The sequence below is a fragment of the Trypanosoma brucei genome, chromosome 3 (genome assembly GCF_000002445.2).
Source record: "Trypanosoma brucei brucei TREU927 chromosome 3, complete sequence".
Lineage (NCBI taxonomy): Eukaryota > Euglenozoa > Kinetoplastea > Trypanosomatida > Trypanosomatidae > Trypanosoma > Trypanosoma brucei.
Window position 1 is genome coordinate 850,743 of NC_007276.1, and position 26,188 is coordinate 876,930.

At 48.0% G+C, this 26,188-nt stretch overlaps 11 protein-coding genes across 11 annotated transcripts, besides 9 other annotated features; all 11 read right to left on the reverse strand.

Moving 5' to 3' along the window:
- Positions 1–26,188: part of a sequence feature (This entire sequence corresponds to a 90,616 bp segment at the SP6 end of BAC clone RPCI93-3K10.) that runs on past both edges of the window.
- Positions 1–26,188: part of a sequence feature (sequence corresponds to BAC RPCI93-3K10) that runs on past both edges of the window.
- On the reverse strand, positions 156–845 carry Tb927.3.3310 (60S ribosomal protein L13, putative; the record flags this gene model as incomplete). The annotated part of the gene is made up of 1 exon (XM_838831.1): positions 156–845. The coding sequence occupies one exon, from the start codon at positions 843–845 to the stop codon at positions 156–158; it is 690 nt and encodes a 229-aa protein (XP_843924.1).
- Positions 1,059–1,715, reverse strand: Tb927.3.3320 (60S ribosomal protein L13, putative; the record flags this gene model as incomplete). Its single annotated transcript, XM_838832.1, has 1 exon — positions 1,059–1,715. One exon carries the CDS (start codon positions 1,713–1,715, stop codon positions 1,059–1,061), a length of 657 nt encoding a protein of 218 aa, XP_843925.1.
- Positions 2,283–2,708, reverse strand: Tb927.3.3330 (heat shock protein 20, putative; the record flags this gene model as incomplete). The annotated part of the gene is made up of 1 exon (XM_838833.1): positions 2,283–2,708. One exon carries the CDS (start codon positions 2,706–2,708, stop codon positions 2,283–2,285), a length of 426 nt encoding a protein of 141 aa, XP_843926.1.
- Positions 3,327–3,352: a sequence feature (AT_rich).
- Positions 3,697–3,721: a microsatellite.
- Tb927.3.3340 (3', 5'-cyclic nucleotide phosphodiesterase, putative) lies at positions 4,451–6,481 on the reverse strand (the record flags this gene model as incomplete). The annotated part of the gene is made up of 1 exon (XM_838834.1): positions 4,451–6,481. The coding sequence occupies one exon, from the start codon at positions 6,479–6,481 to the stop codon at positions 4,451–4,453; it is 2,031 nt and encodes a 676-aa protein (XP_843927.1).
- Tb927.3.3350 (hypothetical protein, conserved) lies at positions 7,955–9,706 on the reverse strand (the record flags this gene model as incomplete). The annotated part of the gene is made up of 1 exon (XM_838835.1): positions 7,955–9,706. The coding sequence occupies one exon, from the start codon at positions 9,704–9,706 to the stop codon at positions 7,955–7,957; it is 1,752 nt and encodes a 583-aa protein (XP_843928.1).
- Tb927.3.3360 (acyltransferase, putative) lies at positions 9,925–11,325 on the reverse strand (the record flags this gene model as incomplete). The annotated part of the gene is made up of 1 exon (XM_838836.1): positions 9,925–11,325. The coding sequence occupies one exon, from the start codon at positions 11,323–11,325 to the stop codon at positions 9,925–9,927; it is 1,401 nt and encodes a 466-aa protein (XP_843929.1).
- Positions 11,695–12,867, reverse strand: Tb927.3.3370 (hypothetical protein, conserved; the record flags this gene model as incomplete). Its single annotated transcript, XM_838837.1, has 1 exon — positions 11,695–12,867. The coding sequence occupies one exon, from the start codon at positions 12,865–12,867 to the stop codon at positions 11,695–11,697; it is 1,173 nt and encodes a 390-aa protein (XP_843930.1).
- Positions 14,369–15,463, reverse strand: Tb927.3.3380 (hypothetical protein, conserved; the record flags this gene model as incomplete). Its single annotated transcript, XM_838838.1, has 1 exon — positions 14,369–15,463. One exon carries the CDS (start codon positions 15,461–15,463, stop codon positions 14,369–14,371), a length of 1,095 nt encoding a protein of 364 aa, XP_843931.1.
- Positions 15,874–17,649, reverse strand: Tb927.3.3390 (kinesin, putative; the record flags this gene model as incomplete). Its single annotated transcript, XM_838839.1, has 1 exon — positions 15,874–17,649. The coding sequence occupies one exon, from the start codon at positions 17,647–17,649 to the stop codon at positions 15,874–15,876; it is 1,776 nt and encodes a 591-aa protein (XP_843932.1).
- Tb927.3.3400 (kinesin, putative) lies at positions 17,925–19,661 on the reverse strand (the record flags this gene model as incomplete). Its single annotated transcript, XM_838840.1, has 1 exon — positions 17,925–19,661. The coding sequence occupies one exon, from the start codon at positions 19,659–19,661 to the stop codon at positions 17,925–17,927; it is 1,737 nt and encodes a 578-aa protein (XP_843933.1).
- Positions 20,227–20,248: a sequence feature (AT_rich).
- Positions 20,422–21,777, reverse strand: Tb927.3.3410 (aspartyl aminopeptidase, putative; the record flags this gene model as incomplete). The annotated part of the gene is made up of 1 exon (XM_838841.1): positions 20,422–21,777. One exon carries the CDS (start codon positions 21,775–21,777, stop codon positions 20,422–20,424), a length of 1,356 nt encoding a protein of 451 aa, XP_843934.1.
- Positions 21,800–21,824: a sequence feature (AT_rich).
- Positions 22,093–22,121: a microsatellite.
- Positions 24,647–24,898: a mobile genetic element.
- Positions 24,647–26,188: part of a mobile genetic element that runs on past the window's edge.

Consider the following 26,188-nt stretch of genomic DNA (forward strand, 5'->3'; position numbering starts at 1 on the left):
AACATAAAGCAGGCGGTGTACGGTCCCTCAGAGAGTAAATAAAACAACAGAAGATCAGGTGGCGCATCCAAAGGCACTGGGGACGGGAAAAAGAACCCGAGAAAGAGACTATTTTCACTTAGAAAAATAAAGGAAAGGAACATGAGTTTTCTGCCTTACTTCTTCTCGTTCTCCTTCGCCTCCTTGCGAGCGGCACGGCGGTTGCGGGCCCTGAAGAAGCGAACAGCGCTGTGGTTCTTCTTGAGGAATTTGTACATTTTCTTGGTGGATTCCTCCTCCGTTACCTTGCGTGGGGCCTCCCGTGCGGGGGTAACCAAACCTCCAACAGCAGCTGTGCCATACCGAGAGCGGTCCTGAGTTGCAGCTTTCACCTCCTCTTCAGTTGCATCTCCCTTCTGTGGCTTCTTGCGGTTCAGGGGGAACAGCACCAACTTGCTCATATATGTCTTCAGGCGTTGCACGTTAATATTCATACCCTCCTCGCTTTTATTCTTTCGGCGACGGTCAACACGAATGCCAATCGTCCTCGCATAGCGGGGTTTCACACCAGCAGCCTTCAGCTCCTCCAACGAGAAGCCACGTCCCAAGCGCCTCTTCATGTTGTAGCGAACTGTAGGGCAATTCACCTGCGGGCGAAGTGCCTTAAGCGGACGCGGGAAGATCTTCTTCGCCTTCAACAAACGCAAGCGGCGACGGCGCTGCTTCTGCGCAGGCTGATTGAAGAACACCTTAACGTTACCCTTCTGCGAGGAGCAGGGGTTCCAGTGCTTCCTCTGGTGCACATGGGGAATCGCGTTGTTTCCCTTCGGCATTGGCGCTAAAACTCTTACGGCAATGAAAAGCATTAGGGTAAATACGGCCACGACAAGAGAATAACGGACGGGCGTGCGGTCAACAGCTTCCTGACCACCAAAAAAGCAAAAAAAAACAATTTACAGGAAAGTAATGCGTCTAAACATCCCCTTTCGGATATTGCATAGAGCAAAAAAAATAAGAAAGTAGTGGTTTCGGAGAACATGCAAATGCCGCCGACGTGAACCTAAAAGAAAAAAACAAATTTACTTCTTCTCGTTCTCCTTCGCCTCCTTGCGAGCGGCACGGCGGTTGCGGGCCCTGAAGAAGCGAACAGCGCTGTGGTTCTTCTTGAGGAATTTGTACATTTTCTTGGTGGATTCCTCCTCCGTTACCTTGCGTGGGGCCTCCCGTGCGGGGGTAACCAAACCTCCAACAGCAGCTGTGCCATACCGAGAGCGGTCCTGAGTTGCAGCTTTCACCTCCTCTTCAGTTGCATCTCCCTTCTGTGGCTTCTTGCGGTTCAGGGGGAACAGCACCAACTTGCTCATATATGTCTTCAGGCGTTGCACGTTAATATTCATACCCTCCTCGCTTTTATTCTTTCGGCGACGGTCAACACGAATGCCAATCGTCCTCGCATAGCGGGGTTTCACACCAGCAGCCTTCAGCTCCTCCAACGAGAAGCCACGTCCCAAGCGCCTCTTCATGTTGTAGCGAACTGTAGGGCAATTCACCTGCGGGCGAAGTGCCTTAAGCGGACGCGGGAAGATCTTCTTCGCCTTCAACAAACGCAAGCGGCGACGGCGCTGCTTCTGCGCAGGCTGATTGAAGAACACCTTAACGTTACCCTTCTGCGAGGAGCAGGGGTTCCAGTGCTTCCTCTGGTGCACATGGGGAATCGCGTTGTTTCCCTTCGGCATGGTGCTCCTACTACCAATCCTTGCGTAAATAATATCCAATCAAAGATCAGGTTAAACACAAAGACACGGGAAAGAAAGATAAGACAAAGCCACACAAAGAATAAAAACAGAACGCCACAACGATTTTTCTGCCTCCCATGCGAGAGTCACTTTGATCCGCCGCAACGAAAATTAGTTCTTACCTCCGCAGAACAAAGAAATAAATAAACCGTTCACTTGAGTAGTTCGTTTTCCCTCCGTTTTATGAGAGCCATACCCAACTACAGCCCTGCGACAACGATGGCACGAATAATAAAATTGGCAATAATGATAAGAGTAATAATGACGGAAATAAACCTTGCGATGACTAAGTAGATAGTAACAACTCAACTTAAAAGCACAGCCTGAATACGCCAGCGGTGCACAATGGTGCTTCAACAAAAAAGAAAAAGTGGAAAAGGCGACGAGGGTGGAAGCGAACAAAGTTATGGACAAAGCTCCTCCCCGCTCCTCCCTCACCAAAAAAAAAAAGAAAAAACATGGATGACGCAGGGGTTTTTCAGTAGCAACCGCTGCCGTTGTTGGAAATTACTGAATCGTTACGGATGTTGCAGCGCTGCTCGCAGGGGAGTTATTTTTCTTCAACTCCACCACAAGAACAGAATCCCTTAGCCTCGCCTTCACGCTTTCCTCGACAATAGGCGATGGCAAATTCATACAACGCTCAAACCGACCGTAGCCACGCTCCAGAAACACGGCAAGGTGTTGCTCATCATCTTTAAGTAATGACTTGCGATTGCCGCTGATGCATAACCGATTGTCCTCAATCCCCACTTGAATGTCCTCGCGATTCATGCCGGGGAGATCCACCAGGAGTTTATACCCTTCAGGTTTCTCCACAAGGTCCATAGCGGGCGACCATGACCCACGGGAAAAAGAGCTGAATGAACCAGCACCTGTGAGAGGCAGAACGCGGTTAAATATGCGGTCAATATCACGAAAAGGGTCCCACATGTTCTCCTTATTTCTTTCTCCTTTTTTACTTTTTTGCTTTCTTTTTCCTGCGTACGCTTCAAATGGCCTGAAATAACGTGTATTATTCTTCGTTGGGTCGATTTTTTTTTATTTTTTTCTTCTCCTTCTTTCCCTTCCTTGGCTTCCACGATGTTCACCGTGCTGCCTCGTTTGTTTGTTGTCCTACGTTAGCGTAAACAACGTGAACAAATAAAGAAATTGAAAGAACACATGAAAGAAGTTATAAGAACACAAATAGTGGAAATAGGGCAATGCTTCTATTGTCCATCGACTGGAAACAGTAGCGAGAAGATACAATAAATAAATAAATAAACAAGGGACACGCAAAAAAGGGAAAAGGAATGAACAACTGGGACAATTTATACGGTCGTAAAACACTGTTGGCTCTTTCCAGATACTTCCAAAATGTTTGAGCAGCCTTGTGGAGAACTGCAGGCACATCTCACGCTGAATTCATGTTTTTGACCGTTATTACAGGTAAATGTGCTGCTGTCTCATACCGCAGTGAGGACAAGGACCAGAGGGCGCCTTTTTTTTTTTTTGCTTTTTCTTTTCTCTCTGAGTCTTAGTCCTTTCAATCCCCTACCCCATATTACCTTAATTTTTTTTATTTTATTTTTTTACATTTCACTTATACTTGCAGCAGGGCATGGAGAGGAGCAGTGCATCCTCAACATGGAAAGGAAAAGTAACACAGGAGAGGAACATTAGCGCAGAAAACCAAGTAAGTAAAAAAATAGGGAAAAGACTAAATTAGCAAGGCAAGGAAAAACTTGTCATTACATGGCCGCTTCATAACACCGCCTGATGCCAGTAGAGGGAGAGAGAAAAAAAAAGAAACATATTACAACATTCTGGAAGCGATCCAATCAAACAATTTCGCCCCAATACACATACATACACATACACGCGCGCGCCTTACCTCCCCTTTTTATAGAAGAGTTAAACTGAGGTGTCGTAACAAAACGAAAGAGAGAGAGAAAGAGAGAGAGTGTGTGTGTGTCAGTAAATTATCATGTGTAAATGGACAACGGCGTAAAGAATCAGAGAAGGAAAAGGGAAAAGAACAATCGGAGAAAACGGTAACAAAGAGGTAATAAACAAAAATACGCATCAAATAAGGAAGAGTAAGAGTAAGATCGAAACAGGGTGAGAACGGTGTAGAGGTGTGTGGTGACTGAATTCTATTTACATTCCATGTAACAAGTACGCAGCTTTACAACTTAAGTAACTGGTGTTATTCCGCATCAGCACAGGTATTGTCTTCCGATGTGAATTGCTTGACAAGAAAATTCAAGCACACAAATAGCCCCCACTCAAAAAATAAGGTAATGATAGTGATAGCGGTGATGACAGCGCCCATAACGATGATGATCAGTTTCATCGTAAAGATACAAAAAATCATACCACGGCGGAAAGAAAAAAAAATAGAGAGAACAGATGGCAAAAAAAAATGACCAGTAAGTCGCTTAGGCACGTAAATAGTTGTTGTTATCAATATTTACTATTACTTGCACCCTCAGTTTACCCCTCACCCTTCAGTTTCTTCATTCTCTTCGTTCCTTTCTTGATTAGGTCAATGGAATGAAAGAATAAAAAGATGGGCGTTAAATAACCTAAAGAAATAAATATTACCCCCACCCAACGCGTCGAACAAAAAACAAACATCCATACCACCCATAGGCATCCCGTAGGAGACTTATCTACCTTTTTCTTTCTCACTACTCACACCATGCAGTGCGGTTATTTTCGCACAGTTGAAGGGTGAAACGGAGATGAGGGAGAAACATCACCACTGCTTCCATCATTGGTGCCACCACATATGTTATAAATGACTTCTGTCCTTCAGGGAAGTCTTTGTCGCTCGTTTTACGATTCATGAAGGGGGAAATGGAGAGGTTGCTCCTCTCTTCTTCATCACCCTGCTTGTAGAACTCTTGTGCAATATACGAAGACCATTCCGAGTATATGTAATAGGGACGAATGCAATTTGAGAGATCGGCTGTTTTGATGCTCATAGAAAGTGCCACAAGAACATCCTGTTTGTTCGCACTCCAGTCACTAGCCTCTACCAAGCGCGACTGGAACCTCTTCAGTATAGTTCCGTGATTTGACATATCCGTGGCTAGAACCATTTCTACCATTGTCTCGCGTACAGTGCGGAACTGCTCGTCATTCAGTGGTGCCAGAACGTTGTAAGACGGGTGCTTCAGCAACTGAAAGACGGAAGCTATGTGATGGTTTTCAAGGATTGACCTATCGTTGTAAAGTGTGCTCAAGTACGCATTCGTTCTAGTGTGAAAATTGTTATTCAAACCGGGGTGATCAAAGTCATGGACGGCTGCAGCGAGCACGGCGCCCAGCTGCTCCTCCGGCCGCAGCTGGCACCTCTCCTTCATTCCAGCGATAAAAATAATGTAGTAGTTAACCTGCGTGACGTCTGCCGCATGCATCGAGTTGTGATAGGGATTGGGGTGATATCCCGATTGGACACCAAGTAGAAAGCGCTGCAGTGTCGCGTCGTCAAGTTGAAAGCGGGCCACTAGATCCAATTTATAAAGAATCGTGTAAGTCGTATAAAAGAGAGAGTTGCCATTTGTCATTATCTCTAGGCGGATCACATCGTAACCCCATTTATCAATGCCACAAAGAATTTCAAGTACATCCCTCACAGCCTGCCTGGAAGAATTGTCGAGCAACGGTTGCAGCTCAGGAAGGTCCAAGACGTCCATCGCGCTCTCAGCAGGAGCACCGGGAGGGAGTGGAAAGGCTGCGCGAATGCACGCCAAAACGACCGTGTCAACGTCAGTTTCAACCGGGTAATACTTCACTGCCTGCGTCGTGTGTTCAAAGTACTGTGCGCCCCCCTTGTCGTACAGCACATCTAATGGATCCTTTGAGGGTGGGGCAGCACACAGCAGGCGCAAACGCTTTCTCAAATCATTGACACAGAAGGCAAGTTCCATTGTTTTCTGCGCCGCCACGGAAGATTCTTCCCGTAGCGGCTTCAAATCAGCAAGCAACCTCTCCACCTTCTTTTTGCTCTCTTGTAGCATCGCAGAACGCACGACACGCTCACACTCCAGAGATTCCAGAGAGAGACGTGGACAAATCATCTCGCTCCGGCGTCGGCGTATTTGAGTCATTCGAGTCATGGGCTCCACAATATATTCTACAACACGTACTCTGTAGTCTTCGTCACCGGGAAGTGAGACAAGGGGAAGCTTGCAAATGTATTTGTACATTAGGTCCGACTCTTTTATATTGGTAACGGTAAAATTCACATTTTTACCACCACCCGGAGCGGGAGTCACCGTTGCCTTTTGTCTTTGAACATCCGATGCAAGGGACTTGAAGAACGATCCCCATGAAAACGTGATGCCGGCGTCATCTTTCGAGTCTGCGAGCTCCTTGTCTGTGAAGGAGTGGGCGAATATTGCCCTCGTGTCGTGCTCAAGGTATGACACTGTGAAGTCGATGTGGTCTGTTGTGCAGTACAAAAGCAAAATACCAGCGGACGGCATATGTGCCACCGGTCGATCGTCCATAACAACTGCCCCTTGACTTATAATGTACTTCTCCTTTCCAAGCATGCGGGGCGGGTCCGACTGCTCCAAAGGGACCCTCACCACCGCCTTCAGCTCCTTCAAATCGCTACTAGTGGACAATATATAATTTTCGCCTCTAACAGTTGTCGGAGACACACTACTCCCTTTAGAGTATGGAAAGAGCGTTGCGATTCCACAGCCCATAAATAGAGGTCCTTGGTGCGCCCCTATTTCCCCTTCTCACTTATTGAAATTAGAAGCTCCTTTCTGCCCCCCACCCTTTTCCTCCCTGTCGGTGACGAGGGGACGCCTTTTTTTGTTGGCGGTACAAAGAAGGCTGCACACGTCCCTCCTCCTCCTTCCCTGACCTGGCCACCCTGCGCACGGTAGCAGTGCGAAGTATTACCGGAGTATGCTAAAAGAACAAACGAAATGGTAAAAGGGGTAATAAAATAATGCAGCACAGAAAGAGAAAGAGAGAGAAAAGCGCTGAGCAAACAAAACCCAGCAAGTCGATATTACTGTAGGTGGTGCTGGTTATGGTCCCATACACACACACACCATGGCTACAACGCCACAAACCCCACTCAGAACCGCAGGCAATAAACGGCAATATACAAATACATTACTATTATTTTCGTTTATAATCTCCTCGTTTTTCAGCGGGGTGGACGTTACGTTAAGCCACGATGTCTCCGGTTGAGGCATCACACCGAGAAGCTGCAAGGATGCCGGTAAGGCAGTCCCAATCGCCCACCGCTGTCCCCTACAAAGACACGTAGATGCATACGTTGCACCTCATACAATAAAAGCACAAACCTCACAACGGTGTTCAAGCACGATCGCCTGGCAATCCCAAGCGAGAGCCTTCCAAAGACGCCGGACTTGCAGGGGCGCTAGAAACAAATCCCCAGCATTGTCTCTAAACACTCGCATAATAGACGAGTAAATACGAGTCGAATGAGGCCACGATGAGAAAAGAAAAAAGGAAAGAAAAAGAAAGCGCACAATCGCACCCACCCACCTGCCCTCCCCCCTGCTCAAGCATAACCCGCCCCACCAGAAATCATATTAGCCCACAACATAAAAAGTGGGGAAATTAAGCTAAGGGTACTGTCAGCACCCCACCTTTCCGGAGCCTACGACCCTTCCATCACGTTGCGTCATCAAATGACGACCTATATGCCGTTAAAATTCCAGACTAAAAGCTGGAGTCCCTCCTTTAATGCCCGTTCCTATTTCTTCGTCTTTTTCTTTTTCTTTGCCCTGTCTTACCTCCTTTACATTGGCCGCTTATAATTCTAGTAGAAAACAGTTAGTTCAACGGACTGAATAGCACAGATTAATAGCGTCGCTCAATAGTACGACTAACCCTTTACGGCGAATGCGCCAACCCTATCTTCCTATGTAACACTACAGCTGTTCAAAGTATCTTTCCTTCAACCTGACGGCCGGGGGGTGAGAAGGGTAAGCTTTTTTTTTTGTTCTTTTTGTTACCATGATAAACACCTGCACATAGCACATCTGAACATTAAACAGCAGGTGCAGTGTAAGAACGGGAAAAATCGGGACACTTCGTGACTAACGGTAGGTTGATGAGTGATTGCAACAAAAAAACCGCGGGTGTCGAATGGAAAAAATAGAGAAGGACTCAGAATACTAATCCACAGCAATTTACTAGCGGCAGGCAGAACCAGTTGGTGGTGACTCAGCGCCACAGCAGCTTCCAGCCCCCTCGGGGTTACAAACACGATTGTAGATGCGCTCGAACACGGAAAAATCACAGAGTGAGTGGGAGCTATGACCAGAAAGCTTTAGCTGCCTCTCTCTCTCTGACCTTGCACACCCTTGCGAGGCAAGTGGCCAACCTGCCCTCCTAACATGACGGCGAGGGGGAAAAGGGCTTCCCTCATCCAGTGAATTAAACCCCGAAGTTTGTGATTCGGATGCCCGCCCGAGAAACAGGGATGTCTCACACCTCTGCAACGACCCGTCATGTTGTGGACGCCAACGAGACCCCCGCGACTGCATCGTACGCATCCGACCGCCCCGGGGGGCATCTTTATCGCTGAAAACTTTTGGCACATGAGAAGTACCTGAGCCAGCCAGCGGTCGCCCTGGCTTGAAAGTGCAGTCCTTTAGCTGATTTTCCTCTTGTAACACTCGCAACTCGTTTAATTTCGCCTCCCTCTGATCCTTCCATTTCTGGCACCGTGCAACAACACTCCTTGAATCGCTCACACGCGTCCGTTGTCGAAAACGCTCCCTCGAGTATGCGTCACGCCGCCCAAATCGTCCCAAGTTTCCTTCATGATACATGGTTTGCGACCACGGCGAATACTCGGTTAGATCTCTATTCAAATATAATGAGTGCTCGTTAAAATGGGGCGCACTACGGCACCGCCGCGGACCCAAACCGATCGGGTCGGGATCGACGTGCTGACACGCCAGAGCCAAAGATCTGTCGGAGCCGTGCGATAACGGCGCACGCAATCCCCAGACAGAGCCCTCGGTCCGTGGTGCTCTTCCGGCAAAACTATGCCCCTGTCGCTCTCTATTCAAGACCGCTGCCCCTTCACCTACAAACACAGCACTCGCTCCTGCTTTTGTCTGTACATTTTCCCCTCTCAAAGACAGTTGAGCACACATATTGTACATCGCAACGTCTTCAAGCCGCGCATCAGCTGTGGCGATTCCAGCTAGGTGGTGACTACCACATTTTCCCACATGTCCCTCCCCCACATTACACCTCAACCACGCTGGGGTGCACTTACCGTTACCGCCGACGCTCCCACGGTTTGACAGCAAAACTTGACCACCGCCCCGCTGGTCCATTGGCATACCCAACAATTCTCCCTGCTTTGACTGCAGTGGGAGCCTCTGAACACCGCCATCACGTGCCAACGCAGATGTAAGTCTTTCCGTGGGATTCCGGAGGTCCCGTCCAGCAGCGGCGTCGGATGTAGCTAAGCCACTGGCGTTGTGCGACCCCTCTCCCTCTGCAGCCCCCGCATGAGCATCGGCGCCTAATTTGCTGCAGCCGACCCCTCGAGGGTCCCGCTGACACCAACTATCCCACTCATCGGCAACCCCACCGTAAGTCACTCGATCATTTAGCTCGCTCCGCATGAGACATTCCGGCAACGGGGCTTCGAGAGCGCTTAACACACGTTTTTCGAATGACCGTAGTGCCGACGACGCCTTCTCGCAGCCTTCGTCAAAACAATCTCCCATTTGAATGTTTCTTCGGCCCGGCACATACAAAGAAAAAAAATGATGGCAATAATAATGAAAAGGCGCCATGCAAGTACGCGGAAGCCCACGCGGAAAAAAGGGATAACGGAGAGTATCGAAAATGCGAAGGAGAACGTACCATGGGAAATATAGCTTATAAATCGCGACCGAAACAAGAACTAAAGAACTGAACATATATTTACAACGGAAACCGTGCTAGAAACGCAGTGTGGGTTTCGCTTCTTTACTTCAGAGATTTCTACCCTCCCCCCACCCTAACCCGTTGCGTATCCATCCGTTGTCCAAGGGGACCTCATGACGAAGCAAACTCCTAAGTATATCATTATATGGTAATCCATATATTATCCTCGATGATTGTGTGTCGCGCAATAGCGCACGTCAAGTTCTCCATATTATCCCTTGGTGAACCTCTTAGGTGGCACTGGCGCTGAAGCCGACTTCTCATTTAACAATGCGACATAGTCAGCATACGTACATTCGCTGACACCACAACCAAGCACGTTCGCCATCATCTCCTGACAGCGATTGGCGTACAGAATCGGGTCCTCTCGCTCCGACTCAGTTGGAACGTAGATGGGCAGGGGCCGCACTTCAACACGGTTGACAAACTGAGAGCACAACCGAAGGATTAAAACACCAAAACTGTTACCCCCACAACAGCGACCGTTCCAGCAGGGATTGAAATGCTTGTACGGAAATCCCACGCAAATCATCTGAATGGGCTCACCTGGCTCCATCGCGCCCTTTCGGAACATGAACAACGTCCTCTGATTTGTCGTTGTGCCCTCAGGAAATACAAGCAACTGAGGCACTAGGGGGTCCCTATCCTTCGCGCGCTTTGCGATGGCCTCGGCGGCACGACGGCGGGACTCAGCGGCACTCCTGTCCACCAGAATGGAGTCTGACAATCTCACAATCGATTCGAAAAGAGGCAGTTTGGTCTCCTTGCGGGTAATGAACGATGGGAACTGCGCGAGAGCGAACAAGAGAACAACTTCGAATACACATGAGTGGTTAGAAATCAATATTTTGCACTCACTTCTGTCGGCAATACGCCCGAACACCCTGAAGTTGTAGAAGCCTATTCCCACAGAAGCAACGCAGAAGGTGATGTAGGCGAGGAGGGTGAAAAATGAAAACCACAAGGGGTTGTCATTGCGATTCCTCCCCCTCCGTCCTGCCATGCTCATTACAACCAGCGTCATGAAGGAGAAGAGAACGAATATGAAAAGTCGCACTGCGAGTAAGCCTGTCACCGCGAAAAATGTTGTCTTCATCACCTCATAAAGACACCAAGGCGTGTCGTAGCTCAGCGCAACGTCCCGACCAACACGTGGTGGCTTTTCTGTGAGGTACGAGTCTCCAAGACGCAACATCCGCGGACGAACATAAAGGAGGTCACGAACGTTCTCCGTAAAGTAAAGAAATGTTAAGAGCAGTAGTAAAAACAGGAAATACCTCCACAGCATGTCTGGCCAGGTAAGGCACGAAAATGCGATCATCAGCTCCTGAATCCCAGGAATCAGGCCAAAAAGGCCTGGGAGAGCTCCCCCAACGCCGTGGCCTGCGCCCCAATTGCGAACGCTTCTGTCGGTGTCCATCCTAGAGTTTCTCGTAGACCTTCGAGGAACACCAACAGACACCTCCCCCATGGATCCTGCGTGTTGAAACGACTCACCCGGTGGGTGATCGTTGGCTCGGACTTCCAATGGCACCCGTGCGAATATGCAGCCGAAGAGAAGCTTCATAAAAACAATAGCAGCTAACAGATGAAAAAGTTTACCGGCGTCCATTCTGCTCAGGTGAAAAATTGCTGGAAGTGCCAACAGCAAGCGATCCTACAAAAAAAGAAAAACAAAAAAAAAGAGTAAAGAAGCAGGTACGACCCACTGAGGAAAACACCAGCATCTCCAGCGACACATGTACACTGATGGAAAAAGATTTAAAAAAAAAAAGAAACAACCAGTGAACTCACAAATGCATAGCTTTTAGATACCCCTTCGCTTAGCGAAGCACGCATCTGCATTAAAGCAAGCATTTTCATTTTTTTTCTCTGTACCCACTCCTGAGTTACGATGCTTTGCTACGCCGTCACAGTAGAGTCACGCGTGAGAGTTGTATTGATGTGTGGCACCATGTTTGATGTGAAGCTACCTCTCGACTCAGCTTCGCTTTGAGTCATCCTCGATATCCACGAGGTGGTACGAGTCTGTGGCGCTGTCGTAGCCCACGTGACACTCCAACACGGCATCCTCCGCATCCGTTGTTGGCCAATGCCATAGAGCAAAACATACGGCACAATTTTTACTTTCAACCTGGTGAAATGTAAAGGCGTCATATGTGTAGGGGTACGAACGCGGGTACACTGGTCCATAGCCAATGAGAAGCTCCTCCCCCTTCCGAATACCCCGACAAGTCATAACGCTGAGTCTCCCATCCTTATTCTTCGTCTCTTGAATCCACCCACAGTTGCTCCTTTCATCTTCACCTGGCTCATTTATGAATGGTGTGAACGTGCTCTGAAACTCTTCAAAAACAACATTAAAGTAATCCGCGCAGTTAAGGTCCATCAGAGCGTACTTGGCCGTTGGCCTCCCCAACTTGGCATGCTCGCCGCTTAGTGCATCGCAGTATCCCGGGTAGACGCCAACAATAGTTAACGCAGGAATGTTCTTCAAGGCAACAACACCCACCCCTCCCTTACTTTCCTGACGCACCTTCGCGAAAAGGTGAAGCGAATTCCGGGGTTGGAAAAATCTGGTTACGGCTCGACAAACCATGCCCAGCAGCCTATCATCCTCTTCCTTCGAATGTGGCCTACAAGCCTTCTTCTCGAGGGACTCAAGTTCCCGCACAACCTCTTCCGGGTATTCGTCACGGACAACCAGTGCACGACGAACCACCCTTCGAGCGTCGGGCGCCTCTCTAACGGGGGGCGTAAAAGCGGCAGGGACTTCTACACCATCACAACTGCCACACACGCGCATATGCGAGACAAACTTTTTGTTCGCGTCCTTCCACTCAATCTGGTCGCTCGCCGCCTTGGTCGAGCACAATTTGTGAACAGCCTGCCCACAGTAGCAACAAACCTTCAAGTCTTCATTCCCCTCAGGCTTGCGGCAGACTCCGCATAGTTTATAAACAGTGCTGATTTGAAACTGAAGGAACGCCTCCCAAACGCTGGTATCATCAAGCCCATCATATGGCTCGCTGAGGCCAAGTGTATTGCTCCAAACACTAATGTTGTAGATGTTGTGCCATAGGAACAGCTTCCCAGACTCACTATCTGTGTTGAGCGACCAGTCCACGCAACGAGTAGGTACCACCTCAGACATACCAACTTGGAGTACAAAGAAGACGGAGCATGTGTTAAAGTGTGTAAGAAGCAATAGAAAAGAGCGGCGACGGCAACAGCAGAAGTGCCCCGCGAAAGAAACAGTTATTGGAATTCGATGCAGTAGGGAGCAATCAATCCTGAAACGGCAGAAATGGACAAAAGTTACACTAAACATAATCGCAACGGTTCTCACGCCCCACACACACAAAAAATTTACTACACATCGTTCCAACCACGTTGCTACTAAGAGGTCGTGATTCGATTATTTCCAGCCATCTTATATACACATGTAAGTAAATTTTACCGTTTATGTCCGCCATTTCTCGTTCGACACCACAACCTCGATAACGCGGCCTTTCTAGCACATATATTGGAAGGAAACCCTGCAAAATAAAGGGGAAAGAACACGGGGGGATCGACTAAACATTTCTACATATCGGGAGCACCCAGAAAAGTGGATCATGCGCCTCAACAAAAAAGACACGTAGGCACCCCTTTCTAGGAACGACCATGGAACCCTCAGGGAGGAACCATGAAATTCCATATGCAATATTCCAAACTTTCCTTTGCCAGCTTCTCCCCCTTTCTTCCATTCTGTAACCAGCCCCGATCTTTACTTACCGCATCTTTTCCTTTCTAATTTATACCTCATCACCCTTCTTCATCGTATTTCGCTCTTATATATTCATCCCCACCTGACAATACTCCACCATACCTCATATACGACTGGGAGAGAAGAGACTGGTGGCGATCGCTGTTGTTGTTTTTTCCTGACAAACATTTTGTTTTCATTCTCCTTTCGGAAAGAGGGGTAGACTGCCGCGGAGTGTATTAACGGCGAAACAAGCAAACGGAAGCAAAACTTTTAAAACGTATTTTTAAAAAAAAAGAGAGAAGCAAAGTCCCCCTCCCTACCACACACAACAAAAAAACAGAGCGAAAATGTGAGCATTGACAAGGGAGGTCAGTGTAATGAAACGGGAACAGTGGCATCCAAGTCACACCACTGGAGGGAAGACATGCCCCCGATTCATTGGTCCAAACTCCGTATTGTCCACCGAATCACGCAATGGGAGTCACACCCCACACATTTTGGAGGGCAATGCAACTTCATGGTGAGTACTAGCAACGCTCTTTTCCTTGTTTCGACATGTACGGGGGGGAGGGGTTACACAAGTATACAAGCAGAAAAGTACCAATTGAGAGAGCGGCGGATAAAGAATTATAACGAGAGGAAGTACTGTGGTAATAATACGCACAACGAGTGCGCACTTTCTTAAGTCTTTTGTGTCAGGGATTGAGGTGTATAAAAAAAGAAACTATTTACAAAAAAAAACTGGGTGGAGTGACAACAACAAGGGAAGAAATGCGCAATAGCGTTGCGCGGTATGTACATGTTTACACTACGCGTGTAAGATACAAAACGACAATGAAGAAGAGGAATTACTCACCCCCCACAAGCAACCACAACGGGAGACCAACTTAATGCCCACAGCGTCCTATGGTATAAGTCTCTGCCACTGCTGTGCGGTAGTTGGCTTCCGCTGCGGTCGCCTGAAGCTTTCACATCGATCCTGTCTCAGTGTCAAAACTTCAATGGATCCCCCAGCGCTACACTTAATGAGTCTTCGTTGAAGCTGTGGATGGGCATGGAAAGATTCTATTGAAACTTTAGAAGAGCGCAGCACCTCATCGATTACATCAGCAATAACGTAGAGGGTTGTGTCCAGCTTCGCTCCCATCTGTTTCAACCCCATGAAGTCTGTGACGAGAAGCCCATTCCGAGGGTTTGCCCTTAAACACTCGGACATGTTGTCGATTAGTATAACACGATCCAGAGGCCTACCGAGGCTAGTCAAGTCCTTTACACAACCCGGGCCTTCTGTCCACCACTTTTTGCTCCGGTAAACGCAGTGCTTAATACAACTAGCAGGGTCAATCATCCGTAGCACCTCCATCGCATACAGCCTCTCACCCGCCGTCCACACAAGCACCTCACAACGGCCGCGCAGCACATCAAAGAGCCGCTGTGAGCCAGGCCTCGGCACGATAGTACCTTCGCGTGAATACACGAGGGTCTCATCGAGGTCAAGCACAACAACGAGCTTTCCCACATCTTCCCCGTCTGGAGGGGGGACCAAAAGGCGTTTCTTCGAGCACCCAACCGACGAGGAACATCGGCCTGTGCCAGGGCGGGGCAGACGGTCAACTGTCTGTGGAGAGCACCGGCCATATGAAGTGGACATAGCGGATCGAGCACGTCTTGGGCATGGCACTTCGGGTGGCGACGGTTGCACAAGGTTTGTCACCATCGAGAGTGTGTCCGCCTTCACTTTGAACAGGGAAGAAGAAACGGGAGGTGGAATACCATGATCCTGGAGGATGGCCTCCCTGCTCCCGTTGTTAGCAAAAAAACTTTTTGACTTACTACCGTCACAACTGCCCACTCGGTAGTTTAATCTGGGCCTTCCATATATGTCTCCCGATTTCCCGGAGGGTGCGCGCGGCTCTGGTAGAGTTAATGACGAAACTTGCTTTAACGCAGGGCAGCCTCCACCATAAGTCGAGAAACCTCCAGCGCACTCTGCGACCATTGATATTTTTACGTCACCTTCGCCCTCGATCCCTTTCTTTACTAAAAACACACAACCCCCAATGTTGCGATTTCACGACATGAAAGTAAAGTTTATGTGTAGAGTGTGTACGCGGGTATATCGGCATGTGATAGTCAGACGAAAGTTCCTGTGACAAATAATTGCCCTTACGTAAGGGGTTTTGATACAGAACCTGTTAAGGCCTTCACACCCGTGGTTTGTGGATTTGGAACACCAAAATTTTAAACACATTTCTTCACGTCATTAACATAAAAATAAAAATGGGGTGGGGGAGCGGGCGTCTCAGCGAAAACGACGGCCGCGGTAAGCAAAGTCGAAACAAAATACCCGCGTGAAAGTGGTATATGATAAGCAGAAATAGGAACTAACACGCGCAAAAACAAAACTACTCACTCCATGCCGAAGGCGAACACCTCAAACGTGAAAATCGGACGTTCGCAGAAGGAGCGAATGATCTCTTCCGTCAAGTTAGGCACTTCAAACAGCTTCACAAAATTCCAACGAGGAGTTTGTGTATCGGTGCTGGCCCGCGTAGCAAAGTACCTTTCCTCATTATCAAACAACATGCTGAACCTGCAAAATACATGGGCACAGCAAGATTCCGGAATGCCAACGGCACCTACAACATTGAGACAAAAGCGAAGACTCTCCCCCACAAGTATCATGGGGTCCTCACGCGCGTAGGCATGCGGATCACAAGGGAATAGCTGGATGTGGAGCTTCGCCTCAGTCAAAAATCCATAGTCATTTAAAAGACCCAGGGTGAATGAGCGTCGACCTCCTAACATAATACTCTTGGCCGAGATACTAGACTTTCCCTTGAAGTACTGTGTTGCGAGCCTGCCGTCAAGTGAAGCTATACAACCTTTGGTAGCCGCTTCCACCCTCCGTCGTAGGGCAATGTTACCAAGACGGATACTGTTCACTGCTCTAACTAGGTTCATATTCGTGTTCGACTGGGTATCAGAAGATGCTAGCGAGCGCCTAAGAGAATCACGTTCCCATATCAATTTGGAGAGCTCCTCCTGCTTTTTCAACCTCTCAGATCCCAATGATCCTAGCTTCTCCTCAAGATGCACTGCACACTCCCTCAGTCGCTTCAATTCGTCACTCCCTGTCGCCTCATTAACTCTAACTTTGTTGGTAATTGCCGACGCGTTCTGTGCATACTCAAGTGTGGATATTGTCTCGGTTAAGTTCGAGGCGGAAGGGGACACTGTCGCAAGCATCCACGTTTTGCTGTTACCACCAAAGCTCTCTGAGAGAAGCCGAGTCAGTTTCGACGCGCGCAACGAGATGAAACCGTCACTCCCCTTCCGATCACTAAAGGAGTTCAGCGCCCGCCCGAGCATCAGAAGAGATTGGTTTATCTTCTTCGCTTCCTCAAAGGCAAGACCAGTGGATTCTGCTTTGCTCTGCCGCTCGCTTCCCGCCAAGTCCACCAGCATCGCAACACTTTCCACATCCTTCGTCTCAAGTGATTCGTGCTGCTGGGAAATAGTAAGCTGAATAATGGCATGCGATCGGGAGCTGGTTTCGTTCATTTTTGTCTCTCCCTTTTGCCGGTTAGCATTGCCGATGCTGAGTAACTCCATCAGACGATCCAAACTCAGCACAGGGTGTATACCAGCACCCTTCACATAAACACGTCGCTGATTGTCCTCATGAATTTCTAGCGCCTCCGGCTCCTGTCCTCGCACACGCGGGGCGAGCAGATCGCGCACCTTCTCCATATACACTTCTACCATTGTCAAGGAAAATCTGATCGTTGCGCGATTGTCCGCTTCCATACGGCGCTGGCCCTCCTCAATCATTGCCTGAGCAAAGCGCGGTGCAATTCCACACCTCGTCTTATCGTTCAGATCACCAAAAAGACTATATGTTTTCCCTGTCCCCGTCTGCCCATATGCAAATAAACAAACATTGAAGCCTTCAAACGCCTCCTTCAGCATCGGTCTCCCAACAAAATCATAGACCTCCTCCTGAGAGCCAGTGAACACTCGGTCGAATTTGAGGGCAGAGCCACCTTTAGTGCCCTCACCGTCTATCACAACGACATGATTGTCATCCGGGTCGCCGTGTACCACTGACCTCTCACCCTGACGCGTAGGGAAAATACGGACTCCCACCTGAACTCGGGTCCCCGTTCCCACAGAGTCATGCATTTCTAATATCTAATATAAAGAACAACCTACCCTCAAGAGGCGAAGGGAAAAAATACATAATTGGGGGCCCAAATTCATACCCACTCCATCATGACGTTTTCCCACGTGTGGCCATGTGTCCTAAGTCCAGTTAAGTGCAAATAGAGGCAAGAGATATATGCATAGCTGGTTCACCACGTCAATCACATGAAACAAACCTACTGATAGCGAACCAACTGTACAAACACACAGCAAGGGATCATTTTTGGAAATATCGTCGTTTCCACCTGGTACCATTAAACACATTCAGATAGGATAAACCCGTCAACACGAAAGTTTAGCACCTCCGCTCGCAGGAACCTTTCAATGTCCTTTGTATGTGGCCCTAATATATATGTCTGCTTGAGGGAAAACAAGGGGTTGCCGCCATTAGACCCTACTATGGGCGTTCTTACGGAACTCGAGGAATGTCCCTCAAACCACATGGTCACCTGGGCCCCTCCCGTCACATAGTCAGGTAAGTGAAGGATTTCACGAATACGAACAACAACGGCAACACAATTCTCGTCTGCGAGGTGGATATGTACGTGACAAATCAGAAGAGGAGGTGGCCCCGACAGGTTGTAACATTGGACAACCATTGTTTCTACCTCAGAACCCCCTAACGGTATACTTCCCAGGGAAGTTTTACAGGTCCCATAAAAGCATGAAAGCGGTGGCTGAGCATGAACGCTTGAAGAAGCATCTTGCCCTAAGGCGCTTTTAAGATGCAACAGCAGCTTCTCGCGCTCCTCAAGGGCCTCTCTCAACTCCACTTCAACGTCAAAATCACATCTGCAAGATAACATGTTCTGGAGAAACTGAATTTCGTCACGAGCAGAAATTATGTCAACATCCAAATCCGAAACAACTTTCGCTTCACAGCCAAGTTGTTCCTTTAGTGTTGCAACACGAGACTGTATCGCTTCAAAATTTAGCCTCCTTTCCGCTCTGTTGACTCTAACTTTGTTGGTAATTGCCGACGCGTTCTGTGCATACTCAAGTGTGGATATTGTCTCGGTTAAGTTCGAGGCGGAAGGGGACACTGTCGCAAGCATCCACGTTTTGCTGTTACCACCAAAGCTCTCTGAGAGAAGCCGAGTCAGTTTCGACGCGCGCAACGAGATGAAACCCCCATTCCCCTTCCGGTCACTAAAGGAGTTCAGCGCCCGCCCGAGCATCAGAAGAGATTGGTTTATCTTCTTCGCTTCCTCAAAGGCAAGACCAGTGGATTCTGCTTTGCTCTGCCGCTCGCTTCCCGCCAAGTCCACCAGCATCGCAACACTTTCCACATCCTTCGTCTCAAGTGATTCGTGCTGCTGGGAAATAGTAAGCTGAATAATGGCATGCGATCGGGAGCTGGTTTCGTTCATTTTTGTCTCTCCCTTTTGCCGGTTAGCATTGCCGATGCTGAGTAACTCCATCAGACGATCCAAACTCAGCACAGGGTGTATACCAGCACCCTTCACATAAACACGTCGCTGATTGTCCTCATGAATTTCTAGCGCCTCCGGCTCCTGTCCTCGCACACGCGGGGCGAGCAGATCGCGCACCTTCTCCATATACACTTCTACCATTGTCAAGGAAAATCTGATCGTTGCGCGATTGTCCGCTTCCATACGGCGCTGGCCCTCCTCAATCATTGCCTGAGCAAAGCGCGGTGCAATTCCACACCTCGTCTTATCGTTCAGATCACCAAAAAGACTATATGTTTTCCCTGTCCCCGTCTGCCCATATGCAAATAAACAAACATTGAAGCCTTCAAACGCCTCCTTCAGCATCGGTCTCCCAACAAAATCATAGACCTCCTCCTGAGAGCCAGTGAACACTCGGTCGAATTTGAGGGCAGAGCCACCTTTAGTGCCCTCACCGTCTATCACAACGACATGATTGTCATCCGGGTCGCCGTGTACCACTGACCTCTCACCCTGACGCGTAGGGAAAATACGGACTCCCACCTGAACTCGGGTCCCCGTTCCCACAGAGTCATGCATTTCTAATATCTAATATAAAGAACAACCTACCCTCAAGAGGCGAAGGGGGAAAATACATAATCGTTACCATTTGTGTGATAGCACCATAGCACCCTGAAGACCACAAAAGCACTTCAAAGCCACACAATAAGAAACTCAACAGTGCAGTTATAGCATTCATACGTGAGAGTCAAGGAAATGAAAAGAAATATAAAAACAAAAAAGCATGTTCTGCGTCTCATTTTAATACGATGCTCTAACGAGCCGTGTCAAAGTGGGCATAGTCCCGTTCAGGAAGAAGGCTAACTGAATCAATGTTGTAAGTCCTTTCCGCACCAACCCTGGCATGTTCGTGTCCTTTTATGTAATCTTTAGTGGGAAAATAATACAATACCTCGTTGACAACCTTTGTTTTACTTCCCCCTCCCCCCCCCCCCATGTGCTTCTCGCCGAGCAACTTCAGCCGACGCAAAGCTCACTGAAATATGTCCCTTCAAACACTAACAGTAATCGTCGGAAACGGTTGTTTGTAGAACGGTAGATAGTAAAGCGCAAAACGTTGTACACCCACTGAGGGGGGCGGCACAATTTTAAATATTTTTTTAATTGTGTGGAAGTATTCGATGTTTCTCCCATGCTAATGACACTGTGATTGTTCCTGTCTCCCTTTATGCTTCGTCTTCTCTCCCCTACCCTGACATCAACTGCTTATTGGCCTCAGCGAAACTTGATATTATTTATAAATAACCCCAATATCTACTTCGCTAACTGGAGTTGGCACTTAGGAGGTCACCATGTCCCTGGTGTAATGGTTAAAAAACGCCTCAAGAAGGTTCTTCAGATGAAGCAAATCGGCGGTCCCACACATCTCGCGAATGCTGTGCATGCTTAGCATCGGATTGCCCAAATCGACTGTTTGGATACCTGATAACGAGGACAAGATCGGCCCTATGGTTGAACCACACGGGGAATCATTCTTCACGCAAAATTCCTGAATGGGCACAGAAGCTCTTTTAGCGATTGCTTTTACAATCGCAGCGGTGACGCCATTTGTGGCATAGCGCATGTTTGCATTGTATTTGATGACTGGTCCCCGGTGAATAAGGGGGCGATGTTTTTCTTCGTGTTTATCCTGATAGTTAGGATGAACCGCGTGAGCGCCATCAACTGACATTAAGAATGAGTTAGCCACGAGCTGTGCACGAAGTCCTCCAGATGCAGAAATGTATTCAATCACATCTGGAACGAGTGAACCCCCGGCACCTTGAGAAGTAGATGATCCCACTTCTTCGTTATCGAAAAGGCACACCATTCTTATCATGTTTTCTTCTTCCAGAGTTTTGTCTGATTCGAGAAGGGCTTTCACTCCGCAAAAACATGAAATAAGGTTATCAAGACGGGGTGCATATATGAATTCATCGTTTGCCCCACCAACAACAGCATCCTGTGTATCGACTACGCTCAAGTCATAGTCGACTATCTCACTGGGCCGGCAACCAAGGGACTCCGCAAGCAAAATAAGCAGCTGAGAGTTATGATGCTCGCTCACATCTCCATTTGGTGTGTGTGAGAGAGTAGTTGCTATTACAGGAACCAGATGTTTTTCTTTGTTTGGTCCGAACGCATTTCGCTCTTCCACTGACTGAAGGTGAATGGCGAGGGTTGGAATTCGCATAATCGGTTTATTCACCTTGACCAACCGTTTTACCAACTTAGAGGAGGAAATTATAACCCTTCCTGCAACAGTTAAATCACGATCAAACCAAGTGTGCCACAAGCCACCCCCGTAGCATTGTACCGCAACACCCTGGTAGTCACTCCTCCCGGCCAGTGTTCGTGGTTTCAGTGCAAGATTCGGTGAATCGGTGTGAGCTCCAACAATTTTGAGTCCGTTTTCAGCTACGAACCGCCCTCCAACGGAGAAGGCGACGAGACTACTGTCGTTTCTGGTTATAAAATACCTGTATCCATTCGTTAACTTAGGCCACGTTTCACCTTCCTTTAGTCTTTGGTAACCAGCGTTCGACAACCAAGATGAAAGTACCTCTACCGCATGAAAGGGGGTACATGCCTCATTTATAAAGTTGACAAACTCCTTCGCAAGCTGGGTTACAGGCGGTGAGTCAAGTGGCAACATAGACAAATCGTGTGAGACTTACTAATATATATATATATATAAATATACCACGGGAAAGGAATGGTAATGAAAAATGCTCGATACACACTGTATCAGCAACTGCAGTAAGTCATCACAAAAAGGCGTTTCATATCCTTTTATTTAACCTTTGACAGAAACCGGGATGGAACCGGTTACCTAGTTTCGTACGGTGAATTCCAACTCAGATTGAGGAACCGTAAAAGAAAATGAAGGAACTTCACGACGACCAAAAAAGTCGTTTGTTACATGAGTAAGCGGAATGATATCAACACCACTTCCCTTATATTTTTCAAAAATGATAATAATAACAATAATAATAATAACTGGAAATTTTCTTGTGGGCTCAAGATAACGAGCTCCATTACCACCGCCTAAACCATTAACATCAATGTGGAGAGAAGTAAATAGGCATGTTCCGCTGCTCTCCACCATCTTACTGTCAGGACTTTTTTTTACGCAGCGAGTTCACTCGGATCGATCCAACAACAAGTCCGTAAGAAAAAAAAAATAACTAACATTGGCAATACCCCAGTAGCACCACATAAACTCCTCGATAGGAGAATAAAAATGGGGACAAAACACAGAATCACGATACATATTCATAGATATATATTCAATACCTGTAGCAACCGAGCAATAAAATTGTGCTCGTACTGGGCGGTTCACAGGCTGCTTGTAGTGTCTAATCAAATTGTCGGTCGTAGCCATATCCCTCACAAAGGAAGAAAGGATGACCGCATAAACTCGGCGGTTGCCCCAGTCAGCACACCAACTGACTATTATTAAAAACTCCAGCCCTCCCTCCTTTCCACTTCGACACAAGCATCAAAACACCCGCAATCACTAATATGTGTAATCACCTCGATGGAAGAAAACATATAAGAAAGGGTGACGAACTCTCATACTGACCTGAGTGTTCTGTAATAATCGTACAGCAGACCTTTACTGCGAGCGCAAAATCAACTGAAAATGGTAACCCACACTACTCAACCGACCTTAATATATGATGGCAACGACGCTACGCACGTTATCACGAACATGAATAGACGCAGCGCGACGTTACAAGGAGGCACGCCATTCTAACTTGATTTTTTTTTTTGCGTGAATTAGTACTCCTTAAAAAGGAAAACATCTCTATCAACAAGCAATAATCCATATCCCTCCTCCCTCCCTCTGCACTAAGATTACAAAAACGACCGGACGACGTGACAATTGGTATTCAAGTAAACAAGTCATCCATACTGAACAAAACCCGGCCAGTTACTCAAAAACAGTCCCCCTCCATTAAAAAAAAAATGTTGGTAGTGTCAGCATCACACAATCACTCCCACTGCAATTCCCTTAAATCCAACAAGTCAGTTGATAGCCGATTAAAAAAAAGCTAAGATCGAATATATTATTTGATTAGCATACTACCTTGTTTAGTCACTTAGCATCTTTAAAAAAAAAATGAGAGCATGGCAACACTCGTACACCCTTGCCTCTGATTCAACCTGATACAATGTAACTGAAGGTGAATCGGAAGAAGTAACACACCCAACGGAACTTAAACACTCCCTACTCGCAGCCCCAAGAATTGTAGGTGCAAGTCCAATGCCACAGTATCGAAAAAAAAGTCCAAACAGAAACAACCTTTTATTGTATATACCACACCTTTGCAACATCGAGTGCAGGTGGACAATATCTCGCACACAAGTAGGTGGTTGAGATCGGCGAAAATAAGGTCATCCTCAGACGTAAAACTGCACCTGAAGGGCCTGTCAGCCCCACGCTACCCTTTCTACAAATTTTGCATGCTAAACAGTAAAAAAAAGAAAGAAAGAAATGGTTGGATTGCTGAACTCGGAGCTTCACGTTTTCCAGAAGTGCGCTCGTTCTTCAGAAGAGGGAAGAAGTCACCAAAATTCATAACAAAATCCATGACCGCGCTGGGAGCATCCAAAGGGGTGATGACAGCCCCTCATGCATCTATCCTGTAAAAGAACGATTGACCCCACGGTAAATGCGAGGACAAAACCGCGGGATCCCGACGTACTCCAGCCTGCGCGGTCAAGGTTAAAAAGGCTAAGTGAGGAACGAAATCACCAAGTTCTATTTTTAAAAAAAACGGGTGCTTTTAATCACTGAAAGCAAGCCAGAGAGCCCTTCCCTGTTCACCCCCTTGACAGGGCCACGTCACCCCGCAAACCCCACCGGCAGCCGACTGCGCACAAATACTCCGCAGTAAAAACGAAAAAATTATCAGAAGATATCAATCAACCCAACAGTCCCAGAAAGCTCTTTCACACCCAAAAAAATCCCAAAGTCCCCACAGCGGTAGATAAATCGATACCGAAAAAAAAAAGGTCGCCCGCACCTCTATTCCATACATTACCCAAGTAACGCAGGGAGAAAGAGCCAAATTCCACCTATTAACGCGGAATCATCTGCAGTGCCCTCATCACCCCTCGAACCAGCCGACACCTTCTGTGCGCTAGAAGTGCTTGAAACTTCACACGGACCTCATGTGCACTAACGGAGCCTATCAACATCTCGAAGCGATACCCGTTTCGTCCTAAACACTTCCTCACAGACATGTCTCACTATAACAAAATATATACGCACCACTACGAACACCAGGTCTATGCCTGGTCGACCGTTACGCAACAAACAAAAAACTCTCCTCCTACCGATGTACCAAACAATAAGCACCCGCATGCATACCTCCTTTCTTTAATCAAAACGTTTAAAAAAAGTGTCCAGAGGAAAAGGGAAGAGAGATGGAAAGAAGCCACGCTCAACCCACCTTATTAAAAAAGAAAAAAGCAAACCGACCTCCCCCCAGCCCGCCCACCCCATACACACCCCATTTTTTTTTGAAATTTTCTTCGTGCCTTCGCGAGAGTTTCCCCCCACTGGCGCGGCCATCAGCCATCACCGTAGAGCTCTGAGATGCTATCGGTCTGGCGACTGTGGCAGAGTCTCCCTTTTTTATTCAGCCCAACACACTCTCTATAATTTTTGTTGTATTTCCGCGGCTGAACGGAATACAGCAGATGGGGCGAGAAGCCCCCCACCCTGGACTCTCCCAAAGATGTCAATTGGCAATCCTTTTGTTTTGATTTTTGTTATTCGTTTATTATTCTCTCTCCCTCTTTCTGTTTCTGTTGCTTGTTGACTGCATACCTCCTCTGTCTCTGAGGGTGTCTGGACTATTCCTGCGTCCGGTGCTTTTCCTGCTAGCTCCACCCTCGGCAATAAGGGGGGAAGTTGCAGAAGGGAGAGTGGGTTGTATGACTGTTACATTAGGGGAGGACTTCACCCGCGGCCGGCTCCGTTCAACCGCAATGAGAAATTGCGCCAGCCTTTTGGAGAAACATATATCCTGCACACACACCCCCTCTACCGCAAACCTGACACGTAACTCCTTCAAACCGGGACAGCTCATCAAGTGCAGCGACGTTTCTTCGCAGTCGCCGCGTTGGCTGGTAACAGCGCGCTCTACTTTCATACCGCGCATCTTCTTTTGATGTAGGGTGAGGCCAGTTTTGCTAGCACACTGCCTTCCGCATGTCGGGCACACCAACATGGATGTGTTTGTATGCGGGGAATCAGTGGCACACAATTTTGTGCTTTTGCTGCATTTAAGCTCGACTCCCTCACCTTTGTGGAAAGCCTTGCAGTGTCGGATGAGGGAGTCCCTGCAACTGAGCACTTTTTGGCACACACCACACTGCACCTCGCCTTTCCCCGGGACGTCAACGTTTCCCTCACGGGTACGCTTACGAGGGAATTGCACCACCACCACGGTACCGTCCTCCGTCACTATGCTCTTATGTTTGAATTTCTTGCGTAGTGACAGGGAAGAGCGTGTACCGAAGCTCGCCTCGCACAGGTCACATTGAAACGGCAGCTCCTGTGTATCCTGAGGGGCTGGCGCTGCTGGGACGCTACCATCTCCTTGCAATGAGTCCTCGTTCTCTCGCCCCCTTTTCACGCGGTAACTACCGCTGCCTATGCCATGTATTGTTCTAAGGTGGTGTAATAGTCGGCCTGGCACTGCGAATTTGGAGGCACAGAGGGTACAATGAAGCACCTGCGGTCTCATCGGGACTCGTGTGCTCGGTGGTAGAGGAACGATCGCCACCACTGGAGGGGGCTCCGGGGGGATATCCACTATAGGTGTTGCATCGCCGTATTTGATCCTCCGGAGGGCATCAGCTCGCACAAAGCCGTGTGTGTTTACCATGTGCGTTACAGCACTCGAGCGGCATTGGTATGTGGCATCACATACCGTACATTTGGTTGGTTCGGAGGTTCTCTGAACAGTGCGTGTCGCAACAGGTGGGGCTGTTTGTATTGTTGGTTCTATCGCTGTATGTTGCGGGTTACACCATCGGCACTGCGGGGG